This window comes from Dermacentor silvarum, chromosome 10 (genome assembly GCF_013339745.2).
Source record: "Dermacentor silvarum isolate Dsil-2018 chromosome 10, BIME_Dsil_1.4, whole genome shotgun sequence".
Lineage (NCBI taxonomy): Eukaryota > Metazoa > Arthropoda > Arachnida > Ixodida > Ixodidae > Dermacentor > Dermacentor silvarum.
The window spans coordinates 4412496-4440329 of NC_051163.1; the positions used below are offsets into that span (position 1 = coordinate 4412496).

The following is a 27834-nucleotide window of genomic DNA, read 5'->3' on the forward strand; positions in this document are numbered from 1 at the left end:
CGTAGAATGGTAGAGGTTTGGGTGACCACCACAGAAAGGACATTTGTCGGGTACTGGCTAGGTAAAAAGTGTGGCGGAGAGCAAGGCTGGGGAACGTATTAGGTTGGAGCTGGTGCCAAGCGGCTGCATCTGCACGGTTTAGCTTCACGTGTGGTGGAGGGAATGTTCTACGGGATAATCTGTGGTGCTGTATTATGCGTGTATGTAAGCGGTATCGTTTCCACCTTGTCTGGGTTGGACTGGTCTTCCACCGGTGCCTGGAGGGTTAGGCCTCGGGCTGCCGCATGAACGCGCTCATTGCCAGGGAGAGACGCATGCCCAGGTGTCCAGACTAGGTGAACTAGTGGAATGTTTTGCTTCTTGTGTAGAATTTTATGAGCCATCGGTGAAATCCGTCCTTGTGCGTAATTTCGACATGCTTGCTGGGAATCTGTAAGAATATGTATGATCTTATCTGGGGGTTGAGCGTGATGGCGAGGGCTATGGCACATTCTTCGGCTTCCGTGCAGTTGTCAGTGCGTATTGTGGCTGATAATAGTGCTTCGCCCCTCCAGTCGGCCACTGCTACCACTTTAGCTGTAATGTCGGGTAGCACGCGGCGTCTGTATAGAAGGTGTCAGGTCGTTGCCGTATGCTCGGTGCAGTGCCATTGCACGTGCAGTGCGCCTGCCTTTATGGTGTTCGGGGTGCATATTCCGAGGTATGGGGGCCACTGTAATGTTTTCTTTGATGTTTGGGGCGATTGACAGGGGCTCTCGTGGGGCAAACTCTGATGTTGGGTAACGTAATTGTCTGAGTACGTGCCTTCCTGTCGATGTACGTTTCAGTCGTTCGATCTGACCAACTTTCTGGGCTTCGATTAATTCGGCCATGGTGTTATGCAAACCAAGCTGTAATAGTCTGGCTGTTGAGGTGTATATAGGAAGGCCTGTCGCCGTTTTCACCGCTGTTCGTATGAGTGTGTCTAGCTGGTTTGTTTGGTTTTGGGTGAGTCGGTGGTCACAGGCACACATGGTTCACTGCCCCAGAGATGCGAAGGAGAGGCCGTTGACAGGAGGGTTCAAACTTGTCGCAGTTGGCGCATATCGTCTTATTGAATGCACTTAGCTGGTTCGTTTGACGGTTGGCTTTGGCGGCTGGCAGCGGCCATAATACCGGTGTCACACGACCACTCTCGTTTGAAGTAGAGTTCGACAGCCGTATAATGTTGCCGCCTAGTCCATTTTTCCAGCAGTTTTTGGTCTCGTCGTCCTGATCTGCAGTCAAAGGGCATCCATCAACAGCCGCTTGACAACGACGTATTCCGAGACGGTTGTACGGGCTTGCATCACCTCGTCGCTGCGTCCCTTTTCTGGAGCGTGCACCCGCTAAAGTTGCACCCTTCGAAATCCTGTGTATGTTGTGAACACTTGGTGCTGAGCCATGTTCCCTCAAGGGCTGCCGAAGATAGCGCCAACCCTTGCTTTTCTCATCCACAACCACTTCCCAGTGTATACTATTCGTGCAAACAATTCACTTTCATAATCTGTAAAAAAGGCACAACTTGTATACATTTCAAGACAGTACTTTGTGGGAACAATTTGCATTTAACTCACCGTTTCTGCCTTTTCGTCAATCGAGCACTTACACCTTCAGTGAACGCTGCTTCTGACATTCAAATTAACCTTACCTGGCATTCGAGAATCACATATCACGCAAGCTTCGTTTCGTTTAGGTGCCAACATTGCGTTGGGTTTGCACAATATATATATTTTTTTTCATTACAAGAGCGCTTTTACTGGTGACGGAAGCACTTAGTCATGTATCTTTTTGTTTTGAAGTAGGCGATGCACTTGGAAAGCGACAATGAAGACATCGTTGGCACAGTCATTCTGAAAGCCCACTTGGCGCTTCGACAACTAGCTTTAAGATGATGACATGAGACGTGCTTGCGTCGTCGGGTCCTTCATGCGCAGCCTCTGAGCCACAAAGAGACCAAAGTGTTCGAGGCCGTCTTCAACAGGCGGTGGTGTTAGCGTTTGCGTGCGCGCATCGCACCGGAGGTGTCACAGTCTCCGCCCAGGCGATTGGAGGCTTCAACAGAAGCCGAACGTGGCTCAAACGACTCCACGGCATTCTTGAAATCCTTGCGCCGCCTGCAAGCCGAACAGATGTCAGTTGGATCTGTGATGAGAGGCAATGCGACTATAATGCCACACTTGTCGAAGTCGCGATTCGAGCCGCAGACTCATTCCGATGGGACGGACTAGTGCAAAACAAGTGTGCCGCGCTTTACGTGCACGGTTAAGCACCCCTGCAGGTGATAAAATTACAAATCACTACAACGTCTCTCATAGATTAGACCCATGCTTCAATAATGCATCAAGACCACGAGCACATACCTGTTGATCTAGGCTATGAGACAACTTGGGGCACTCGGTCGGCGTAAGCAGCGACCCAGATATATATATGCTTAAAAACGGCTTAAGTAGACAAAGAATGCCAATCGCAATAAAAATGCCTTGGCGAAGAGTGTGACTGACCAGCCCGCAGCAATGCTGACAAAATCGATATTGTCACTTTTCGTCGATGAAAGTACCATTGAAGGCACCATGGTTAAACGATGGTTCCCCCGTTTTCTCGGAAAGCAAAGTTTCTGTCAAATAATGTTATTTTAGGACTCCGGGAAACTTTGCGAATAAAGGCCGTAAGACACTCCAGAACCCTTGAATAAGTATAATTTTCTAGAAAGACTGTAATTAACATGCACAGATAAAAATTTATCGTACGTCACCCACAAACGTGTCCTCATACTTCAACAAATATAAACATGATTCGCATAATTAGACTAGGAGACTGGTAAAAACCAACTACAGGACTTGGTATAAGGCATGAAAGTGGTGAGAAAAGGATTGAGGTTCAAAACACATAATTGGCCTGTACACTTGAAACGTTCGGTACACGTCATCCATAGCATGGCGCCAATTTAGTTCAAATATAAAATCGCTGCCATCTTTGGTCCTCCCAGAGCAGCGGGGAAACATCTCAAACGTTTCAGCGCCTTAAATATGCCGAAGACGAGGTTTAGCAATATTCATAAAGTCCGTAATAAACACACTCTTCAAGATTTGCCTGCACATCATTTGTGACATTGCCTGACGATATGAAATAATAAACTTCACGAGTGATGTGTTTTAACATTTTTAAAAGAAAACAGTGAAAACAGGCACATAACGTTTTGAGCACTTTTAAGCGCCTTAAAACTTCGTTGTAAAATCCAGTATAGTCATACATTTTGTGCATTAAACGCCAACCCACATTCAGCATCTCTATTGGTGCCGGCTGGCGTAGCGTCGTTGACAAGCCGAGACACCGAGATGTTGCCTGTCCCATCTCGGTATTTGGGCCCTTCGCGTTGACGCCGAGCGACGCAAAGCCAGCCGGTAGAAATGCTGAATGTCGGCCTTGAGCTAGCCCTGGTCCTTGTCAACGTTTCTGCTGGGTGCCTTGTTTCCGCATTGTTTTCCGAAGTGAACAAGTCATTTTTTGGAGAACTAATTAATTTGCAGGGCAGGACAGCAGTACCATCAAGGAAAAGAAGGCTGCGTCCTGGCAGAAGTGTGCGGCACTGCGACTCACTTGTGAAAGAGTGCCCTCGCCATGGTGATGCTGCGCTGCAACGACGCCAGCGTCTCCAGGTCTTCGCGATCGGTGTCCTCCACTGCTGGCCCGTCCTCCTCGCCGCCGGAGGCCACCAGGCTGCGAATGCGGAATCCCGTCGCTAGCCACAACACACACACGGACACGATTTCCTTTTATATGTGTCCGACTGACTGGTGGTTGTGACTGAGCTTAAGTTCGCAACCATCAACTAGAGGGAGAGTGCTGAAGACGTCTAAAGGCCTTCCGGGGGCACGCTGGAAGGATCTCACGCACTGTGGGAATCTGTGAAGCTTTACTTACGTTGATTAACGGTAATTGGCAGTGATGTCGACAGCGAATGTGCAAGTTCCAGCGCTTAGTGCAATGCGATAGCGGTGATTTGGCATTAAACGTTACCTTGCGTGCACCACTTGTGTTTGTCAACGTAGTACTACTCGTAACACACAACGAAACGTTTTTGCTCGAGACGACGTTGTGCGCCACTGTTCGTAGCCTGCGAGAAGTTGAGCACTGCTTCGCATCGCATCGTGCAGCATTTGCTGGACGGCTGCATGCGCAGTGTCGTTTTGATGCAATGGTGCTTCAATGCGGCTTTGCATTTGCAAGTCCTGCACCAGCCGTCTGCGTGGGCAATCGTTTATTGTTTTTATGTTTCAGAAATAGAAACATAGTGTATATTCAATTTACATTTCTTCAGTTTGTCCGCAACTGTTGCCATGCATCTAGTAGCAGCCTTTCCTTTGCTGAGGAGTCTCAAAATGAGGCATGCTTTCTGGTGTCGCCTTTTTCCCTCTCTTCCCATGTATGCGAGCTGCCATAAGTGAAAAGTGGTAACGTTGTTATTCACTCGCTTCGTGACCGTGTCGGTGGCTGAATGGACAGAGCATGCGGCCCTACCACGGTGGCTGCCTAGCCATTCTCTTCTCTGGACTGTTGCGCCTGAATACAAGTGCTGCATCTCTTGCCACGTTTATATCATGCGTGCTATGTCACTGCATGTGTTGAACAAATACGTAGAATTAATTCAGTTGACTTTATATTCCTTAAATAATGTCACCATCATACAGCCATCGTCAAGCATTCGCGGCCATACCGTCATCGGGATAACATCGTGGTCGTTCCATCGTCGTAGGATCAACGTTATTCAAGCGTCGTCATGCCACAGTCGTCATCACCGTTCCATTGTCACTCTGTCGTAGTTATCCCATTGTCGTCATGCTGTCGTGGGCGTTTCATTGTCATGTGTGTGACCCGCATGCTTGAGCGCCACAAGTTTATACTGAGCGAGCACTTCCCAGTGAAAATCTGTCCAACTCGGTCGTGTGCTCTATACTTTCAAACGGTCGCTAAACAAGATCTTCGCAAACAGAAATGAAAGCTTAGCTTAAACCGATTCTCGCAGCGCGTGTGATCCACAATATTTTGTTTTTGTTCGAACACATGCATTCATCGGTCACCACAAACAAAACTAAGGCTCTACCGACAGGACCGTCAAGTTACCCATATTGAGGCTACCATCCCTGGGGGTCTCTGTATCATGTATACAGGTGCGACGGCTTCTCCGCGCAGAGGACTAGTCAACTTCGTGATCCCATCTCATCCCGCAATTCATCTTCTCTCACCTACGAGACAAACACCCGACTAGCTGTTACTACTGGCGGTCATACGCGATGCCATCAATACAATTAGTACAGAACACGCCATCAGAAGAGTGCAAACTTTCACTGACTCAGTGCGTGAAACATCTTGAGCAAGTAACAAAAACCCTACAAATGTGTCAAGAGATCCACGCACTCCATAAGTCCTCACACCTTAGGATTGAGGTGCAACTGGTACAGGGACATGGTTGTAATCATATTAACGACATGGCAGACCAACTATTCGATCACCTGGCCCATTTGATTCCTCCCATCGATGCCCGTGCTCTCTACCAAGCACTGAAATCCAGCCTCCGATGGGACACACGCGCCTTGATTGCCCCGTGCGTCTGCTTTCGTCCCCGTAACCTTTACCCGATGCAGGAAGTTCTCTGCGGAGGCTTCGGGTTGGAGTGGCCCTTACACCATCGCACCTGTGCTTGGGGATCAACAAAAGACGACCAAGGAACGTGCCCCAATGCTCGACATCTGCTTTAAATTTGTCCTGGAACGCAGGCGATCAAATAATTTAAAAAGGATGGACTGAAGCCAGATCTACCATAAAACTATGACCGTTGGTGGTGTACAACATGTTTGCAGAGACACTGCTGCAATTCTTGAACGATGCCAATTAGAAGCTTTCATTTAACTTTGTTTTATTCTTTATGCCTTGCGGCAAATCCTCCCGAGGAAAAAAAAAAAAGACACGAACAGCAACATACCAGAGGTATAGTGGAAGCCTTTCGCACTGCAGAGACGCCACGCGCTTGTCAGCCTGCCAGATAGGGAAGAGTACCGAGTGTTTAAACCTTTTTAATAGCGATAGCATTCTTTGCCTACTTCAGGCGTTTTGAGCCTATCTATCTGTTTGCCTGTGTCTGTCTGTCTGTGCCGACCAAGTAGCCTAAGTTGTCTACCAGTTTGCGCCACTAGGTATGTGTTTGTGGTCGTGATGCTGTCGTGGTCATTCCAACTTTGTGATCCGACTCGCATCACGCTTTTGTAGTTACGACTATTACGCCAACCCAATGGTCCGAGTTGTCTTACAGCTTGGCTCACTAGGCATGTGCTCATGATGCCGTCGTGGTCGTTGCATCGTCATCATTCCAACTTCGTCATCCGTCACTCGTCATACCCATCTCATGCCAGTGTCGCCCCGCAGTCGTCATCAAACCTTGTCGTCGTCGTTATACCGGCTTCGTCGCTCCATCGACGTCAATCCTGTCACACACCCCGTGAGCGAGGCGCCAACACAGGGCCAAATTCCAAAGCCAACTTATCATCTTCCGAAATAACCCCACGAAAGCAAGGACAATTTATAGGGCCCTCTGGCACCAGCGCACCCGTTGTGGTCCAAAGACCGAGTCCGCCCAGTTGTCTATATGCTTCAAATAGGCATTTACATAAAGACACAAACTTCGCTAGGCACAACACAATGCAATTCAGAGGGTGTTAACAAAACCACTGGAAAATAATTAACGACCAGCATAAAGACCAACACTACAGTGCAAATGAATAGGAACACAAAGTGTCCACTCGTATTCACCCTGCTGGTCTTGAGCCGACGATCTCGCGTAGCTCGAGGCAAACCTTGAAGAAGGAACTTCTTCCGGAAATGCATATGCTCGAGGACTCGTCGACTAGCTTGCCTGGGAATCACCTTCTTCCACAGACGGTAGGTCTTCACGTCACATCTCTTCACCGGTGCGGTCTGATCCCCTGCTGATTCCCGCACGGTGCTTTTATTGCCTCACCGGCGTTTTTCGAACCTTCTGACGGATCCATGCTCCCAAGCATGAATAAAGCCTGGGAATCTTCTAGACATTTCTCACGTTTTCAGTCGTGGCGGCCGAAGTCTTCGAGGAGGGTGGTGACTCATCCGTTGGCGCACGCTCGGTTGTCGTAACCCCCCCCCTTTCTCTCGACTCGCCGTGAGTCTGGGTCTGAGAGGGTGTTTCGGCGCGTGCCCGCTCTCTCTCTCTCCCCTTAACCTTCGCATATCTTGTCGAAGCTTCTACACTCCGTTGATCGCGCGTGCGCGTCAAACTGTCTGTGGCGTATGCGCTCTCTCTGTCGAAGCTGCCGCGGGCCGACGTAGTCCTTCGCTGGCGTGCGTCATGCGGCGCGCACTTTGATTTAGTGCACTTTTGTGACACCAAGCCATTGTTGTCATTACATCGTCGTCACACCGCCCTCGTGGTGGGCTATCGTCGTCATCTGACTCTCGTCATACCATAGTTATCACACAATCGTCACACCCTCGTCGTCATCACATTATCCTCATGTCGTCATTGTCACGCTGTTGTCATTATACCGCCTTTGTCGTTCCACCGACATCATTGCTTCTTCGTCACTGCGTCGGTGTCATACGAGACCTTGATACCGAAGCAATGGAAGTCTCAGAATGACCACTACAGATGTTAAATGAATGTGAATTCAGAAAACGGCGCGTCGCAGCATTGTTCGAATGCTAATCGCATTACCTTTGAGAGCCATCGAGAGATGAGTTCTGCCCTAAGTTTAATTGTTGTAATTATCTTTTATCATGCATGCCTCATTGGAGGAGCAAACATCTGCGTTTTGTGCAAGGAGAGTATCTCCACGTTGCAATATTCAATGCTTCCGAGTCTTCTCCTTTCTATATGTCCTTCGTCTGCTGCGCTATGTATCCACAACGAACTGCATGTAACTGGCTCAGCTTATGGTACCGTGCCCTGCATTCCACCATTGAACAGCCAAAGAGGGATGAAATGGAATTTCGAAAATTTCATCTAATCTACAAGAATCTCGCATGTGCCCCATAAAACCTGCGCATCCATAATCACCGCCTAATCATGTGGTAGCCATATTGGTTGGGTAGTCGAGAACTAACCTGGCTTCGTGTTCCGATGCATCCGTTTCGTCCGGTGGCTCCTGCTTGACTGACACCGCCGTCCTTTCGTGCAACATGGAAAAAGAGGCGAATCAAAGGTCACGTGCAGCACGAGTGTGCCCCACTCCCTTCTGTGTCAAGCGCAGGCGTGCGCTCTATACCGCCTCGTGGTTGCTCTGTATCATGGTTGGATCGCAAATTGTTCTTGAAAGCCGATGCAATTCCAGCGCAAAAGAAAACAAGATACGAATGCCCGTTGTTTGTATGCCTGAATGTCCTATTTGTTCGAGCTGCAATTACTGGTTAATACAGCAGAATTCCGTTAAAGGAACTACTCGAAGGGACCACGAAATCTGCTCGTCTTATGAGTTTGATTTGCAAACCTCAATATCTACTATTCCTGGCGCACCCAATATTCACGACACGAAACAAATTTTAATATTACACTTACAACATATGCCAACACTGTTATAGAACACGTTTGAAATCATCAGTATCAATTATTACGGCACGAGATCCCTTGCGTGGCTTTTGTTCCCGCCTTTTAAAGGGCCCTGACATGGTCTTCCAACTATTCTCAGTTAATCATTGTAACTGAGAGCAGAGACCGATATGTTTTATAAACAAAAACAAAGGTTAGCACTATTGATTTATGAACCAACTAGATTACTGCAGAAGCTTCGCGGCCACTAAATGCCAAGAAAATAGTGAAAGTAGGTAACGAACAGGTTGGCAAGTATATGATACTGAAATGTGTATTAGCCATGAAAGAAGCGTACATTTCAAGAGCATAAGGCAACAAAATATTTAGCAGCGGAGAAGCGCCACACAGCGCTGCCACCGAGCACAGCATGTAGACCTTCGGGGGTATCTCGCGTGACAGCACATCTGAAAGAGCTAGTGGGCGCTCGGTGGCGAACGCGCCCGTTCGAGTATGAAAACGGGCAAAAGAACCAAAGAAAGCTATTCGTTTTAATCATGAAAGGGACGACAATTTTATTGCAAAACATTCTTGTCGAGTGTAGCTGAATTTTTCCTGCCATCTGTCTGACCGTTTTCGTGAAGCAGCTAGAGTAATCAAACGCTATGTATAGTGCTCGAAGTGCTCGTTAAACAGTGTCCAAACACTTATCGCTCTCAGGACTGTCTATAGCCCCAAGAGCTTCTCAAACCAGCAGAGTTTGCGGAACGCAAGCGCGCCGAGGCCTCTCGTCGTCGTTATGTATGCCTGAGGCCCGGCTGCCCTACTGGAACGAAAATGGATCACCGACACTGCAAATCAGGGATATAAATGATACTAGTGAACCAATCGAGATTCAATAATTTCATGTCAAAGTAATGCACATACAGGTTGTTTCAGATAACTCGTGCCAAGCTTTAAAAACTCCACGGGTGCGTTATGACAATGCAACCAACTTAGTATTGTCCACCGTTCTCTTGAGAAACTGAGTATTTTTTACTGTGAGCTTAGGTAAATAAGTAACAATAATTAATTAACCAATTTTTAAAGTACTGCTTTACAGAATCTTCAATAGAAAAGTTGTAGAGCCCATTGAGAATATTCAAATGATTCCTTTCCATGATGATAGCTGTCTGATTTTGATTTTTTGGGGGCATAAAGAAAGCACGCGAAATTTGACAAAGTACCGTGTGACTAAGCACTTGCGCGCAGCGAAATTAGGGCCCTCGAACATGCTTTGAACGAATGATGGAGAAAAAAAATGTGCGCGGGAATTATCGAGTACCACCATGACAGTCTCACGCACGGCAAACGCCAGCAGGTTTTGGGAGAAGCCTTCCTTTTGCGGGCGATGTGCGGAAATCGCACTTAGCGCGCCACCGGGCGTGCCACGTGACGCTGGCATGTACTGGTATAGTTACAGTTGGCTAGAATGGCCACATTCTAGCCACTGTAGCCACATCATCATCACCTATATTTTATGTCCACTGCAGGGCGAAAGCCTCTCCCTGCGATCTCCAATTACCCCTGTCTTGCGCTAGCGTATTCCAACCTGCGCCTGCAAATTCTTAACTTCATCATCCCATCTGGTTTTCTGCCGACCTCGACTGCCCTTCCCTTCTCTTGGTATCATTCTGTAACCCTAATGGTCCACCGGTTATCCATCCTACGCATTACATGACCTGCCCAGCTCCATTTCTTCCGCTTAATGTCAACTAGAATCAGCTATCCCCGTTTGTTCTCTGCCACACGCTCTCTTCCTGTCTCTTAACGTTAGTCCTATAATTTTTCGTACCATCGCTCTTTGTGCGGTCCTTAACTTGTTCGCGAGCTTCTTTGTTAACCTCCAAGTTTCTGCCCCATATGTTAGCACCGGAGAAATGATTGTACACTTTTCTTTTCAGCGACAGTGGTAAGCTCCCAGTCAGGATTTGGCAATGCGTGCCGTCGTATGCACTCCAACCCAATTTTATTCTTCTGTAAATTTCTTTCTCGTGATCAGGGTCCCCTGTGAGTATGACCTAGGTAACGTACTCCTTACAAGACTCGATCCTGACTGGGATCCTGATTCTTGTTCCCTTGCCAGGCTATTGAAACATTATCTTTGTCTCTGCATATTCATCTTCAACCCAATTCTTACACTTTCTCGATTAAGGTCCTCAATCATTTGCTGTAATTCGTCTCACTGTAGTATAGTGTACTAGAATGTGGGGTAGTGGTGTTCTGGAGGGCTCAGGGCTGCCGCACTTGACGTCGAAAGTCACGAGATGGCGCCACCAGAGCATGGGCACATGCACCGCGTTCCGATGCGCTACGGCGCTTTGCACACATAGCGCCTATATCTCTTTTTAATTGCTAGATCCATTTAGAATTCTTGGAAATTCACGGATAACAACTGTGCAAATGCACATGCAATTCTTACAATCACGTGTCACACAAAAATTGTATCAATGAAACTTACACCGTTGTATGCAGATATCACTCAAATAATACATGAATATTATGCAAACAGACTGGTTACTTCATTTCTAAATGTCACAGGGTCAGCAATCGATTGGATATACCAAAATAATTAATTACACAATGATTATTTACCTAAATACTGAATCATTTAGGTGATATGAGTCATGCAAACGAACAGTATAATTACCTTTAATTAATTAATCATTTATAATCGTAAGCTTTATTTACTTGAGTTATTTCAGAGTTGGATAATTAAAATTAATTCAATCCTTAGTAATTAATAAGACCCATTCAGCTCTTTATATTACGATGACAACCACTGTGTATATTTCAAACTGGAATACCTCATGCAGGGAAAATCAATCAAACGACGCATTGTTTAAAATAACATGCGTCGTTTGAACTACAAAACTACAAAAAAAAGAAACGTCAGCCCTCCTACTGGGGTGGAGATGGAAGACCATGGAGCTGTACTATGTGGAAATTGTATTTCCAATTATGACTATTAAGATGTGATGGTGTAATTGGTTATTTGACTATTAAAGAATTAAAATAATGATTCTCGTGTTTTCATTTATTTAGTGACCACAGGACTATGGCCTTATGGTCGCTACGTACACCGCCATAGGGTGTACGGTGGGCACTTTCTTCATAAACACGTTACCAACCGCCGCACGCGTTCGGTGCGAACGCGGGCGAAAGGCGCCGCCGTCGACAGCAGTTCTGCGCGTTTGCTGGTGCTGCTACATGTCCAATTTATACAGCTCCCAGAATTTGAGAATGACAGCCCATAAACAAATTTCGTGAAACAAAATACCGGCAGTGCATGCCTTTTTGTTAAATATTCTCTGACTGAAACTTGGACACATTCACTAACTAACTGAATTAACAAGGATGTTGTCAGCGCACACACGCAAACATGAATAGATCACACTGGATGACCGCGTACAACCGCTGGCAAAACGTGACGAGAGCAAGCGCGCCAGCAAGAGCGAAGGTTCATGAGCTCTATCGCTTCAACGAAAAAAGAGCCGAAAGCACAGCGCATACAAAACAAACGCCCAAGCACATCTCTGAAGCATTTATGTAAGAGCATAGGGCAGACTTTCTCATTTTTTAAGTCACAATTAGCTTGCATGCGCGGTTCTAATCATGACTGAAACCGAAACTACAGTTCACTATTTTTACATTTATCAAATTTCTGAGGATCGGGTCATGTCGCGGTAACCAGAACAATACTCCACTAAAACCGAAATAAACCGTGCCAGGGAACTCTGAACCGTAACCAGAACAATGATAACCCGATCTTCAAAAAGGCGAATCAAGATAAATCAATTGTCTCGTGTTGCGCACTAACCAGAACTGAAAACAAGTCGTTCTGCTGGGTTGAGTCCCTGGTTAAAATTACTACTAGCTGCGTTTTTCAATGATAAATCTACGTGCAGAGCGAAACATTAAGAAGCTTCGTTACATCCTTACATTTAGACGGCTTGTTCAGGTCTCTTGATGTCCGCACAGCAACCTCTCACTGACGGCAGCCAAGGACCTCTTAAAAAGCTTAAGCCATCGTCTGACTTCAGGTAGCCATGGGAGTAGCCGTCTTCATGATGATGTAACCCTTGGAGGTACTCTCGATCACCTTCTGTCGGTCAAGAGGCTCGCTCATTGTTGCATTCCGCGCTTTCACAAGCGAAACAAAACTACGCACGCCGCGAATATGAGTGCTCGCCAACTTTTCGCTCACGTGGAATGAGCTGATCCGAACTGAGGTGCCGCACACTGACCGCGCCGCCAAATAGAGAGGAAAAAAAAAAAGAAAATGGTGATACGTCATCGCGGCGAGGCCCCGCCCCTGCCCGGATTTGTTGTGAAAACAGTCGCACCCGCTTGGGGTTATTGCCGCTTTGCCGCCGCTTCCGCGCCCTCAAATCCGGTCCGCTTGGCGTTTTTGCCGCTTTGCCGATGCTTCCTGCGCCCTTGTCGTCAGAGTAGCTTGCTGTCTGCGTAGACGCTGAGCCACAGTATGCCGTGCCTTACGTTCGTCCATGACAGAAGAGATTGTGTGGTTTTGGAACGTCATACACAGCAGCGCCATCTCGTGTGTAGACGTTGAACCGCTGCATGCAACGTTTCATCTATGACAGACAGATGGCGTGGCAGTCGATGTGACCACGGACAACGGTGGACGGACAAGGCTAGACCCTAAGGAGCTTTGCCCCTAAAAACAACTGAGTGCTTCATGGGGGTTCAGCGTGCCTGTCACACATTCTACTCTGCGCCAAATGCTATGTAGGCAAGTACCATGAACATGTCAGATGGTGGGTCACAGGGATCTTCAAAAGGTTGTAAACGATTTGCATACCTGCCAACTCTCCCGAATTGTCCGGAGCCTCCCGATTTTTCTCGCATCTCCCGATTGTACGAACGCGACCTCAAATCTCCCGAAAAGTGGCTGCCACTTGTTTTTTTTTTTTTACGGCCTGTAATAACCATGCGGAAAAGCGGCGTGGGAGCAGTTCGTCACCAGCATGCACCGTGAATCGTGGTAGCGGTAGGCTTCAGTTGGCTTTGTCAGGTTGTCGAGTGAAATGCGAATGCCGAACTACTCTTTGTTTCCCTTGTGATATGACGTGGCGTAAATTGCGTGGCGACTGTGCAGGCCTTGTAGAAGTCGCGAAGCTGGCAGTTCGTGCCTGCAGAACTGCAGCAACTATTTTCCCTTGCTAGGTGACTGGCGACAACGTAAGGGGAAAGCGAGCGACGACGTGGTGATGGAGACGATGGTTGCCGAAAGGGCGTCGAGAAGACGGCGGATACTCTGGGTCGGTGCATGGAATGGCCGGTAGCATCGTGGGAATATCCATACCCGGCGTTGAGACAGCAGGTTAGTAGGTGGCATGCGACGATGGCAGAAGCGCCGACATGGCCGGCGAAACCGCAAGCGATACATATGTTCGTTGTCGTGTGCGCCAAGGGTCTGAACTTGGCTTCGAGGTGGAATAGGAGGCGACACGGGTTGGCACTGCTTGAGGTCGCACTGTCGCAGGAAATGCTAATGTCGGCGGCGCAGGTCGCGCTGCGACTGCGGCATAGGTTGTGTGGGATCGAGGGGCCTTCCCAGCTCCTCGTCCCCCAGCTCGCGCGGCGCTTAGCTCGATCCCCGGGAACCGCCGCTAAACGCACATGGCGGACACGCTATCGCTCGCGGACTTACTCTCCCGCGCAAACCGTGCTTCTCTCCCCCCGGAATTGGGCTTGCCCCGCGAGACCCGTCACCGGGACGCGCCTGATTGGCCTCCCGCGCGGCCCCCGGGCACCCTCTTCAACCCGAGCTCTCGTCTGCTGAGCGCTTCCTCCCCGCGAGAGGCTCACAGGCTCGCAACGAGGTGGTTACATGAGACCTTTGTTCTCGCGACTCCTCGTTATCGCGCTTGCGGACCGCTACCCGTTAGCCCTAGCGCCGCGGGCGCCGCGCTCGTCGTCTTGCGGCGACCTTGGCCCGTAAGCGCCGTGACTGTAGCACTGAGCTGTACCTTGGGTGAATAACCCGTGTTTGTTGGCGATCTGTCTCCGGAGCCTTCTTCTGCCGTGTCGGAGAGTCGACGAACCCTGCCGTAGCGCCTTTGTGCGTTGCGGAGTGGAGGAGCGTCGTGCCCTTTTCTGACCGTCGCTCGGGGTAAGCCTTGTGCAAACCCATCTCCACAAGGTCAGAGGTGCCGCCACGGGAGACATGGTTGAGCCAAAGGTAGCGAGTCGCAAGTTCCTCGCGAATGCTCTCCTAATGGAGCAGCCAGAGATGTGTCAGCTGTAGGGGTCGATCGCTGAGAGGCAGCATAGACAGTTGGCGTGCCACCTCCTCACGAATAAAATCCTTAATCTGAACGGAGAGTGAGATTCTGGCGGGAATTGGAGGAAGCGTGAGGCCGAGAGAGGGACCCTCTGGCGACGCAGCTCATCGAAGCTCTGGCAAAGGTGACGACAGCTGCGACAGATGAAGGTTTGGCGCGAGAAGCATTTGAAATGCGTCGTCCTCGATGCCCTGAGGATGTGCTGCACCTTGTCCGTTCACTCATGGTAGAATCGACGCGGGCGCAAATATCGACGACATCCTCTATGTAGCTGGTGTACGTCTCGCCGGGCTGTTGAGCGCGCTGGCGTAGGCGCTGTTCAGCACGGAGCTTTCGTAAGGCTGGGTGGCCGAAGACTTCCGTGAATGCTGCCTTGAAAGCGGACCAGGTTTGGTGATCCCGCTCATGATTGCGGAACCAGAGGTTCGCAACGTCAGCAACATAGAAGATGACAGAACGTAACTTCGTCGGGTCATCCCACTTGTTGTTCTCACTGACGCGCTCATAGGTACAGAGCCAATCTTCCACGTCAGTCTCACCGGCTCCCCTGAAGACGGGGGGGTCCCGCTGCCGCTGGACGGCGCCACAAATGATGGCGCAGCGGAAGCTGCTGGCGGATTGTTGGTAGGCTCGAGCATGGTAGCGGCTGAAGCAGTCGGCAACGTTCGGCTGCGAAGTTCCAGGTGAGGTCGGGGATTGCAGCACCTTCCACCAATGTGATATGATGATTTATTAGACGTCTCACGCAATTGAGGCAGTCCACGAACGCTGATGGTGCGCACAGCGACAGACGCGAGAGCACTTCTTCCTCTTCTTCACTACACCCTGAGTTTAGTTGGAACGATCGATGGCACTTTTAAACGATAAGAATAAGTACCATATTTTCCGGTCTATAACTCGCACCTTTGTATAAGGCGCACCCCTCTCAAAACGGCAGTTTTTTCCGAAAAGACGTATAAGTAGCACCGTGTATAAGCAGCCGTTTGCAGTTATGTTTAAAAAAAACACAGTGACGTTTCACTCGTGAACGCGGGTCGCGCAAGCGTATGAGTGGATATTGTCACTCCAGGCGCAATTCGGCCATCGTGGCTGCCGCGATATCCATATGGAGTCCAAGGGCGATAACATCGTCCCCGGGCACTGTATGCTGTATGTGCGAGTGAAAGCCTGCGACTGTGGACCGAATCGCGCACAAGGGAGGAAGGCGGGAAGAGCGCTAGCGCGAGGGTAGAGGGGCCTTGTACTCGGGTAGCTACTGCGTTAGTTTGACAGCGGCGCATGCGGTATCTTGATAGCGATCTGCAGATTGCGCAACTTCAGGGTCGGTCGACTCGCGGTTGTCCTGCCGCCGCTTGCGTGCGTGCTTTGTCCTTCTCGCACGGCGTTGGGAACTCGGCAGAAACCCGGCACCTCGATATCGCGCGCAGAAGCCGGAGCAGTTAAGTCAACCAATGCGCTTTGCGTGGCCATAACATCGAATCCGATTGACGGCAGTTTTCCCGAAAAAAAAAGAAAAACGTAACATATGTCACAACCGTTCTGTAAGACGCATCGACGAAAATTCATAAAAACACCGCGTCTTATACACCGGAAATGCGGTACTTGCAAGTATTTCTGAGATCATACACGATGGGTTTCTGTGCTTTGTCACTTTGCTGAGTCGTGACAGGTAGGACTCTGTACCACGTGCGCGTTTTGCACAGCGACAATTTTTTTTTTTGGGGGGGGGGGGGGGTGAAAGCTTTTTTGAATCCCCCTCGCGCGGCGGTCTCCCGAATTTCATGTTGTTGTGAGGTTGGCAGGTATGGATTTGTGTATGGATGTCTGAATCTTTCGCTTGCAGAAGGCGAATATTCTGAAGCTATGAATGCGTTTGTACCTGCGGTACAGAACAAATGTCGAAGGAGAACAATTCTATGAAGGCTTTGTTGGAAGATTTAGTGATGGTGGAATAAAGGCCATCTAGGAGCATTGTGGATAGTGTCAGGAAAATTCCGATTTGCTAAAATTTAATTTCATACACGCCACATTTCCGATGCCTTTGGTGGCCACGGAACATGCCTTCCGTTGGGACGTCCTTCACCGAACGAAATGCCATCGTTCTCTGTGGGTTCATGTGCTTGACGTCGCACAACACAGAGAGAGAAGCAGCCAATGAGTTGATAAGGCGTGATGAGGGGCTCTCATCACGGTTGATAGTGGTTCGATGCAGATGTATAAGGTGCTAAATTTAGAGCGATAAGGGCTTATATTGGCCGGAGCAATAATAAGCATTGAGAAGTGTTGATAAGAGTGGGATCAAGTCTGATAAGGTTGACAAGGACAGATAAGAGTTCATAAGAATCGGGTCGATTGCGATAAGGTGGATAGGGACCAATAAGGGTTGATAAGGGTTTATATAGGTCGGATCAAGTTTCATAACATTGATAATGACACCGGATTGCGTGGAAATGAGCAAGCGGCACAATGCTTACGCATACGTAGACAACTCCCAGAGAAGTTTCTGTTCGACTTTTTTTTTTTTTTTGCATTTTGCCCGCATCGAAATGCGGCCACCGCGGCCGGGATTTGATTCCAAGACCCCGTGCTTAGAGGTGCAACACCATAGACGCTAAGCCACCGCATATGCGCTTTCCCTGTGACAACCCAGGCGTTGCACTGTCGAGATCAATGTAGCGACCGCGTTCGCACCCTTTCCGTTTGTGCTTCGACGCCACGCGGTGCCCGCTGTATATGTCCGTGGCATCCATATGCTTGCGCGTAAGCCGCCTTCACGCAGTGAAACGTCCCTGTCACCTTTCTCACGAATAATCCACGTCACTTTGCTGTGAAACACCGTTAAACTAGGCGCCGCCTTACGACTTAGAAAGTAGAGTCCATTGTGCAGAAACTCCAAATTGAAAGTGAAACTTTTCAAAGGGCTCGAGCCATCAAATTTGTGGCTTCCGCGTTCTTTGTTTCAAACGTTTCTTATTGCTCCAGGAAGCATGATACACACTCAAAGATTCATATACAGTTAAACCTGCTTATAACGAACCTCCATATAATGAATTCCTGGATATCGAAGTTTTCGATTCCCCGCGTTACTCCATAGAAGCACATGTATTTGAGACTCTACGTAACGAAGTGGCAGCGGGAGACCCCCTCGATATAACGAATTTCCCCCTCCGACCACCTAGAGATTTGCCCCAAATTTTGACCTTTTTGCGCGAGCAGCAACCGGAAGCACCTTCTCCGCCGCAATGGAATGCGAAGCGAGCGCACGTGTGCGTGCGTGCGTGTGCGAGGCGGCCCTGCATCCCTCGACCCGATCTTGCCGCCGCGGGCGTGACCTTTCCCCCTCCCTTCATTCAAATCTGGTCCTGCCGCTTGCTGCAGCTGGCCTAGCCCGCCAAGCCGGCACTCTCTCCTTTTCCAGCTGATGTTGCCGACGCGCTGGTACACGCTGTGGCACATCAGACTCGATGAGCGCGGACACGCGCTGTGAAACGCTGGCGGCGTGTGGAAGCGCCGCTGGAGAAGCGAGCGAAGTGACCTTCGTGCTGTTGTCTATCGCTTCAACGCAAACTGAGCGCCGAGAACACACAGCACGCAGAAAGCTACGAGCCGCCGACGCACCTACTTGCTAGACTCTGCCCCAACGCAGATCGCTTTCAAGATACGGCCTGCGCAACCGCGCGCCGCCCGCTATCCCCCCCCCTCTCTCCCTCGCCGGTGCCTCGAGCGCAACGGAAAAAAAAGGCGCGCTTCCTCCCTGCTTTTCTTGCGCGCGCGAGATTTGACGCGGTCGTCGGCTCCCCTCGCACGTTTTCACTCGCACATACAGCATACGGCGCGGGCGACTGCGTTATCGCCCTTGGACTTTAGGGTACGGCCACGCTAGCGGCAAAAAACACGCAGCAAAAACGCGCGTCAGAAACGCGCGGCAAAAGCGGCAGGAATCGGGGGTCTCGCGGCGTGCCGCGCGAAATGGGTTCAGCGGCAAATGCCGCGTGCCGCGAGATGAAGAACCAATCAAGAGCGGCGAGGGTGACGTCACGGAGCCATCACAACCGGAACGCCGCCGGTCCGCGCCGGGTTTTCAATCGACGATCGTCGTCTCTCGCATGAAACAACGAGCGCTCGCGGTGTTGCTCGCCCGTTCGGAGAGCGCGGGAGATCTTATCGCGCTGCCGCGCGGCGAGACGCGCTTGCCACGGTGGCCTCGCGGCAAGGCGCTGACGCGCGGCAACTTGCCGCTCGCTGCATGACGCGCGCGTTTTTTGCCGCTAGCGTGGCCGTACCCTTTTATACGGAATATCTATGAGCCAAAACCAATTTTAGGGCCACAACGCGTCATGGACACCATCTTAATATAGCAAATACGGATCTCAAGGGCCATACTTTTGCTGGCGGAAACCGAAAATACGTCATAGTTGTCGCCCCCGGCACTTTGGGCGGGCAATGCCATCGTCAACCACCAAGCCAAGCGACATGGAAAGTCAAAATGGCCGCTCGGGCCGGCGCGGGGTGGCAGTTCGCAACGTATGATGCAACGTAGTTGCGACGCAACAGCGGGGTTACCAATGCATTGAGTTCTAAGGGAGCTGTGCCGGGACCGGTCGAAAACGACGTTAAAGCCGGGAAAACGCAGCTCCCGGAAACGTAACAGCGAGGTTCTACTGTAACACTATACGACGCTACGACGCCATCGTGACGCTCGCTCTTCGTTTCCGATGCCTCGCGCTTGTGCGAAACGACACGCGTCCACGCATCCGGTACCTGGTGTGACATTCCGAGGATGAGTGCTTCGACGAAAACGGAAAACGGGTGCGCGTTACAATTGAGGGCGCGTTAGAATCGATTAAATACGGTAAACGTTTATTTTTCGAATTTTCGTGCCGAACCTGCATATAACGAAATCTCTTTATAACGAAGTTTTTCGGGAACTTGTCAATGTCGTTATATCCAGGTTTAACTGTATTCTCAGTAAATAATTTAATATTGCATTTATGTGAACGATTTTCGGTTTCAGTTTCTGGGCGCCAAGAGTTGGACAGTGACGTCACTGTCTAGGAAGCTTGGTAACGTGGACCCACAAAGCTGTGACCCACGCATCGCATCGTCTGCCCTCGTGCACACGTTCTGTACCAGCGCAGGCAAACAAAACCACGGCTATAGTCGTCAGGGCTAGCTGCGGCAGCTCCGATTCCGACTCTACGTCTGCATCCGATGCGGCTCACTGCACTCTAGACTCTAGGCACTCTAGGCTTGCCCGGTGCTGTGGGTCACCGACTCACCGCTCATTGTACAGCACTCTAATGTGGTATGACTTCACTAAAACTTTCGTTACGCTTCCAGCACAGTGACGTCGGTGTCAATTGTGCTAGCGATGGGTCTCGATCGCGAGAATGAGTATTTAGGCGCTCCTTAGAAGCGAATTAAAATATATTTTAAACATTTGCTGTGTCTAATACTTTATGTTGAGTGTCCTTGCATACAGAGGAAGCCTACAGTAGGCTTTTTATAGCCTCAAAATTTGATGTCTCAACCCCTTTAATGTTTCTGTAGCCCTGAATGTAATCAAGGACGACGGCTGAGGGTCCGTTTGGGAGGCTGGAAAAATTTATAGAAGCATTCCCACGAGTTGGTGTGTTTGTGAGTATGAATCGGTGTTACAGTAGTCGGAAGCCACAAGCGATGAAAAGCCAAAAGTGCGAGAATCGTTCTTGCCTGCTATGCTTGCTTGTGTTCGCACGCTTGTGTGCTCAAGTAGAGGTGGTTCACATCGCATCCCCAGTGACGGCTCCCTCACAGTAACAGAAATTAATCTCGAAGGTCAAGCTACCACTAATGAGTGTTTTAATTGTTTCAAGGTGAGAGCTACCACGAGCGAAGGAAAGTTGCTCCCTGAAGCCATGCCAGTCCAGTCACTGATTACCACAGCGACGGGTCTGCGTTGGTGACTCAAGAAGGTCACCGAATGAGATAGCCCTGCTACCCAGGTGAGATGACAGGGCTTATTTCTCATGAAATGTCGCTAAGCGTCTGGCACGTATGCTTAAGTGTGCGCATATCGTTAGTGTATGCGCGAGAGACTTAGAAATCGCTTGTGCAGTAAATATGACGCTGCAACCAGGTCGCACAGACAGGTCGTGAGGCGCCAAGCACGACACGTCTGGAGCGGATGACAAGATCTGAACACCGGTGCGGTGGTTTGCACGGAAATCGATGTCGCGCTCCGGCCCCGGGCTGAATAAAGCAAGGACGCAATACATAACGCATCGCCATGTAAAAAATCACCAGACGCTGGCGTGGGCAAATTAGCAAGCAAGTGTAGTCATCCCTTTCAATATTTCCCTCGTTACATTCTAATGCATCTTTGTCGCGACTGTGGGTCGTGGTTCAGAATTTGCACTGGTTTATCTGTGTAAGCAGCTTCACACTCTTCCGCGGAAAAAGGACGCGGCGCTTCCCCCGAAATAGCGCCGAATGGGACAGGTGCATGAGGAGGCCCAAATGCTGCAAATATTGCTGTGGTCGAAAACAAAGGGATAATTTTCAACATCTAACCGGCGTTAATCACACGGTTTTTAACAACGGAGCTGTTTAAGCTTGGCGTAATGTGTCTGCTGAATAAAAAAAAAAGTCGCAAGCCTTCGCGGCACACGCAGCACAGTCATAGCGTAAGCTTGACTATGCTGACGAGAAGTTTTAACCAGAGAAGTTTTGACGAGAAGTGTTGACGAGAACGATCTGAACTGCCGCCCGGTGTCGATGGTGAGCTGCGGCTTGTAATGCTCTCATAGCAGTCTGCTGAGCCTGATGATGCCTGGTTGTAGCCGTGCACGTAGCTCTACGATTCGCTTCTTCAGCAGCAGTTTTTCTTTTTCTTTCTGAGGTTTTACGTGCCAAAATCAGTTCTGATATGAGGCACGCCGTAGTGGAGGACTCCGGATTAAATTTGACCACTTGGGGTTCTTTAACGTGCACTACAACGCAAGCACACGGGCGTTTTGCATTCGCCTCCATCGAAATGCGGCCGCAGCGGCCCGGATCAGCAGCGGTTCGTACCTTGCGAGGAGATGCCATAACATGTATCGAAGAGATATCCAGAATACGTGGTGCACATCTCACATCGGGATCGCGTTCATTGCGCGCCTCGTCTGAATCGCATCTCGTCATCTGTGCCTGCGCACAGTGCGTTTGCAGGCACCTTAACTAGATGACGCCACCACACTGGCGGAGGCTCGGTTCGTCGGAGCTGCGCGCCTGCCTAGGGCGTGTTATAGGGCATTGTCCCGCAGCCTGATAGCAAGCGCTTGCGTGGCTCAGTGGTAGAATATCTGACTCCCACGCAGCGGGCGTGGGCTCGATCCCGGCGAGAACTGGGCACTTTTTTTCGCATTATTGGCGATAGCGGTCATGGACAACGGCCGCCACCGGCGGCGGCGGACACCATCGCGAACCGATACGCTATTGGAATGAGCCCATACAGCTTACGCTGTCAAATGCGAAAGGGTCCAAGCGCAATGACACATACCCCTGTGAACTAGACACTGATCCTGGCTAAGACTAGCTAAGCATGGTTGTGACTACTTAAGCTTAGTCAGTCATCGATAGCCAATCAATAGCTAATCCGGAAAATGCTGGGGATGACTTCGTAGTGCTTAGCCTAGTCTAAATATGTGGCCAATACCTTGCGTAGCCAATCGATAGCGAATCAATAGGAAGTTTTAGTATAGCGGAAAACAGCAAACGTATAGATTTAGCATTAGCGTTGCGTGCTACAAACTGCGCATGCGCAGAACGTAAACGTAGCCAGAACTCTTACGTACGTACGCTATTTCTGGAATATAGCGTTCAACACTAACGCACACAAGGGATTCCGTACGTAGGGCAAGATGGCGGCGCCTGTTGAAGCGAGAGCTGTCCACTTCGGATCTATCGAGTCGTCGGCCTGCACTGTTCAGCTCATTCGTTCCCCACTAATGCTCATGTTTTCTTTAGATTTGTGTGATGCTGCTTCGACAGCGGCGTACAGGTGACAAATGGGCGTTGCTCTCAATATACGTTCTCGATTAGCAGCGGAGTAGGCTTGACGAGTGGGTATGCTCATGTTTGCTGTATCCGCCTCGAGATGGCACCCAAGTATATTTGCATTAGCGTTAACGTTTTGCTCCGTTTCGCTATTTTAAAACACTACCTTGTACCGCGCAGTGCAGCCTTTCTTGCGTTAGCGTTGCGTCGCAAAGCTTACGTTGCACCGCACGCTAACGTAAGCGTTTTCCGCTATACTAAAACTCCCTAATAGCTAATCAATAAATTCCGCAAAATGCTGGAGATGGCTTGGTAGTGCTTAGCCTAGCCCAAATACGCGGCCAATACCTTGCGATAGCCAATAGATAGCCAATCAATAATCAATAAATTCCAGAAAATGCTGGGGATGACTTGGTAGTGCTTAGCCTAGCCCAAAAGCCAGGACTAGCTAGGTGTCCATCAGCTCCGCTGTCTCTTTGGCATTGCACCTGCAGTGCAAGCTACGCTAATTTTTTGGAAAGTGTTTCAGGTGAGGTACAAGCTGTCACCCATTATCCATGTGCAAGGTCGTGATGGAAGCCAACTCGGGGTCGTGAGCCTCGGCGTTACTGTTCGTGAGCCAGGCGGGGTCAAATGCCAGCTCGGCCACCACATCTCCGTGGCCTCCGGCTGCTTCCCTGCAAAACGCGACAGAGACACGTGAACCAAAAATTGTTAGTGGCGTCCTTTAGCAGCAAACTGTCATAATTTGACAACACAACAATATCATCCTAATGCCGTCTGGATGACAAATTAATAAACAGACATGACAGACCTCTGTCCCGTTCTGTTGATGCTGACAGTTTCAGTGTCAGATCTTGTCTCCATGCTACTTAGGAGAAAGATTTAGCTTGGTGCTAACTGCAATCTTCCTATTCAAGTACATGCAAGACACTGAAATACTCTCATGAGACATCCAGGGGACCAATCTGGCTGAAATTTGTTGACCCCCCCCCCCCCCCATTTGAGAGATAGAAAGTAAATTCTAGCAATTGCAGGAAGCCAAATCTTGATTTGACCCTAAGACTTTTTACAAAAGTTGCAGAAGATTACTAAGTTTAAAAGAGAGAGAGCAGACTTCTGCGATTCCTTCGGCTTTCAACTTATTGACTGCTTCTCCCACTGTTAACATCACCATCTTATATTTCCTTGCCTACTTTATCCTCATTTAATGTGCAGCCTCACCCACTACCGGGAACTGAACAAAAAAAAAAATGGCGGTTATTGGGCGGTTGGTTGTGGTGAGGGGTGTGGCGGTATGAAAATGTAATCATTTAACATAAGAATTTGAAAAAAGGTTAAATGATATTTAATATTTAAATTATAATTTTAAATTTCGCAATATTAAATACAGAAAAGCGTGGATTAGGTAAATAAGTTGTGACTCTCTATCTTCATTGCAGTGTACGCAACTTCCTTTCACTATGGCATAGTAATGCATTTTGTCATGTTTCAAATACGTACAAGGACAGAGAAAGATATCTCCGATTTCCCATGCCTACGTAGGCTATATTTATTTAGTTGAAATATATTGGCAACTTCAGAATCCGCGACTTGTGCTGGTAACACTGTCCAAATAAACAAAGATGGCTTCATGGAAGAAGGAAAAACTGTGGAGAGGCCCTCTTTGTGAAGCTAAGTGACGCCGGAAGTTGGCGTTACTCCGCCATAAGTCGGACCAGATCTCCTCTCTTTTTACATTTCTCGCCTTCGGCACGCGACCGCGCTGCGCGCACATTCGCGAGCTGTAGTGATCCAACCAAGGGATCCAATCACGGTGTGTTCCATCGCGATACTACCTATGGCAACTCCATCTGCAGTTTATGAGAACACACACGTATGCTGGTCGTGGCTTTATAGGAATCGTTGTGCTTCATTGAACACGTTTCGGGCGGCCACGCACCGCAGAGATGTGACAGATGTGGCAAGCCACAGCGCGCCGATGAACAGTCCGGCAGAGGAGAACGTCGTTAAGTTAAATACACCGACCGTGCGGCCTGAGGTATATTGTGCTCACGGTAATGAAGCTTCACGGAAACAAAGTTCTGCGGTGCCGAACAGTAAGAGCGTATGCGCGCGGCTAGCACGTTCACCGGGCCTACGTGCGACCATCAGCCGTTTGATGTGCACAGTCGACCGATTCTATAATAACAGTAGCGCGAGAGCGTCGACTGGACGAGCCGCAGCATTCGATGGAGGCGCATGATTTTGGGCCAGTTGCACCCCAGTGGTGTAGAAAATTTTAATCGAGCCCCATGGTTCCCCTTCTTAATGTTTTCGAGAGTATCACAGAAGTACATTTCTGAGCGGTGGCGGTAGGAGTGGTGATGACTGATCCTGCGTCTCCCGCACTATGTTCGCGATGTAACTGGAACCGCCAGCCTACGAGTAGGCTCGTGGTTCAAGCACTGGCTTCTTGGGTGTCTTCGTCGACTGAGACCTCTGTATCAATCGCGATTCATGTGATTTCACTCAGAGGCTGTTTCATGACTTTTCTGTCAGAACCACTCGTCACCCGCCGGCTTTCGTTGAACCTGCTTTCTTGCTCAGTGAGAACGCTGTTTTCAACGATGGTCGATTTCATCATGAGCCGGTAGTTTCTCCAGAACTTTGATGAGTGGTCCCCACCTTGGTGTACCGCTTTGGCAACTCATACAGATATCGCGTGTCGTCGTGGTAGATGGACAGGATGGACTTCAATTTCTAGCACAGGCTTGAACGAAGCTAACTGGGGTCGTCGACATTCTCGTCCCGGCTGTAGGAGGCCGGCTTCTGTTGCGGATTTCTCAGTGTCAATACAAGTTGAGTGGCGTGGTGCTTTGTGGCGTGGTCACGTTGAGTGCACAGTAAGTACGCAGCAGGGATGGTCAATCGATACAGATCCTGTGGCCAGCGCGAATGCTGACGGTACCTGTGGTGGTGGACACAGTTGGCATTGCCTGTGTCCCGCGGGGTTCTGTTTCGATAGGGACGGGACCTTGAACTAGAGAGGCTGTCTTCTCTGCGTTCGACTTGCGCCTGCATGAATTTCATCAACTTTCGCACCTCTTGCCGTGACTCGGAGTAGCCCCGTCATCGGCTTCATTCTCCTTCATGCATTGACGGTATAAAATGGTGATATCTCCACGGAGAGCGATCGCATAAGGACACAATGAAGTATGACCGCATATTCTGACGCTGGAACCCCGAGGCTGTCGAGGCAGCTTGTACGAAAGTGCATCTCTTCGTAGGGTTCTCGTAGCTGCGATACCTGAAAGAGCGATCAATGGGCACGATGGCAAGCAAACTGTCAATGTGGTCATCAACGAGTGCGGTAGCAGGGCCGAACCTTTCTCGGAGCATTCTCAGCGCTACCGCGTAGTTTGCTTCCACCAGGCGCACACCTTCGACTGCACCTTTCACTGTGCCGGTTAAGTATGGTCTTAAATATGAAAACTTCTCTATGTCAGACAGCTCGCGGTTGTTATGGATCATGGCCTTGAAATGTTCCCAGAAGCACTGCCACTTGCAAAGTTCACTGGAGAAAACAGGTACAGTCTGTCTCACCTAAGGAAAACTCGGAGCGCATTGCAATGCGCTCCGAGTTTTAAGTGTGAAATAGACTGTACATGTAGTTTCGGTAGGGCAATTCGTATCGGTGCTTGTGTGGAGAAGCCTTCGGGGGTGGGTTCGCTCCCAACGCTCTGGGTGGCGCTGTCTCCGTACCTTGCAGCAGTTCAAGAGGAGTAGTGCACCAAATTGGGCTAGTTGGTTGAAGTGCATATTGGAAAGATTTTAACTGCGCTAGAAACAGGGACATTCTAGAAACATGGCTATTCTCACGTGGCGAAGCACTGCAGGGACTGTGAAAAGGAGACAACAAGACGTGCCGACCGCTACTGAAAAAAACTAAGATTTTATATCGCCATAAGAACCGCATCACGCGGGATATCTTCGAGGCTTATGCAATTAAGAAAACACATGGATGCATCAGTTGATCCGTCGGTGGTGCTTGCAGATTGTCAAGTGCAATATCTAGGCGCAAGATTGTGATTGAAGCGTACATGTGAGCATGTCTTGCCAATCAGATCATGTTGTTTTGCTATCCTCACTGTATATATGTCATCTTGCACCCTTAAAAATTTAGTTGTGAGTCTGCGCACATGGTGTATTTTTCATCCTCCTTCGTCCCTGTTTCTAGCGCAGTTAAAATCTTACCAATATGACCTTTACTCTTGTTTGTGTTCATTGTATGTCCCATGCATCAGAAAACGCTAAATATCCGGGCAGCCTTTAAAAGTAGCCAGTAAAACCGTACATCACAATGTTGTTCGCATATACCAGTACAGGCTGGAAATGGGAATATCAGACTGGGCGTTTTGAGGCTGTGGAGATATTCAGCTTTTTGTCAGATCCCTTGGTCAGTAAACTTTTTGTCGATAGTACATGATGTGGGCCCTCTCTCTCTCTCGTTCACAGGCCTGTGCCCGCCGTCTCCATAACAAGGTGGCTGTCCACTGCATGCGCTGAAAATGCTCGTCTATAGCTATGGTTATTCAGCGGTTGCATGAAGGTTATGCATCGATTAGTGCATATGGACTTTTTTTCCATGCATATTTCTGAGCTTGTGCCTTTTCGGACGGTATGTAAGTCAATTTTTTTCCTACTCACTGTTGCGAGCCTTCCAGCGCCGCGGCATTCTTGCTCTCGAACACTTGGCGCATCACGTGGTAGAAGGCCACACCTTGACTGGCTTCCGAAGCGCGGTGTGCACAGGCGCCGGTTCAGCAGCTCCTGCTTGCGCACCTTGAAGTACTTGTCACGCATGTTGCGCCACTTGCTCATCGCCTTGTTGCCTGCGTCGCACGTCGCACC

The 27834-nt window shown here is 49.4% G+C and overlaps 1 protein-coding gene across 1 annotated transcript; it reads right to left on the bottom strand.

The window, feature by feature from the left end:
- Positions 1-1601: 1601 nt before the first annotated feature.
- Positions 1602-27694, bottom strand: LOC119466054 (uncharacterized). Its single transcript, XM_037726549.2, has 5 exons — positions 27631-27694; positions 23490-23618; positions 8152-8214; positions 3619-3738; positions 1602-2135 (listed from the first exon to the last, which is right to left on the bottom strand). Exons 1-5 carry the CDS (start codon positions 27681-27683, stop codon positions 2012-2014), a joined length of 489 nt encoding a protein of 162 aa, XP_037582477.1. The 5' UTR covers positions 27684-27694; the 3' UTR covers positions 1602-2011.
- Positions 27695-27834: the final 140 nt, after the last annotated feature.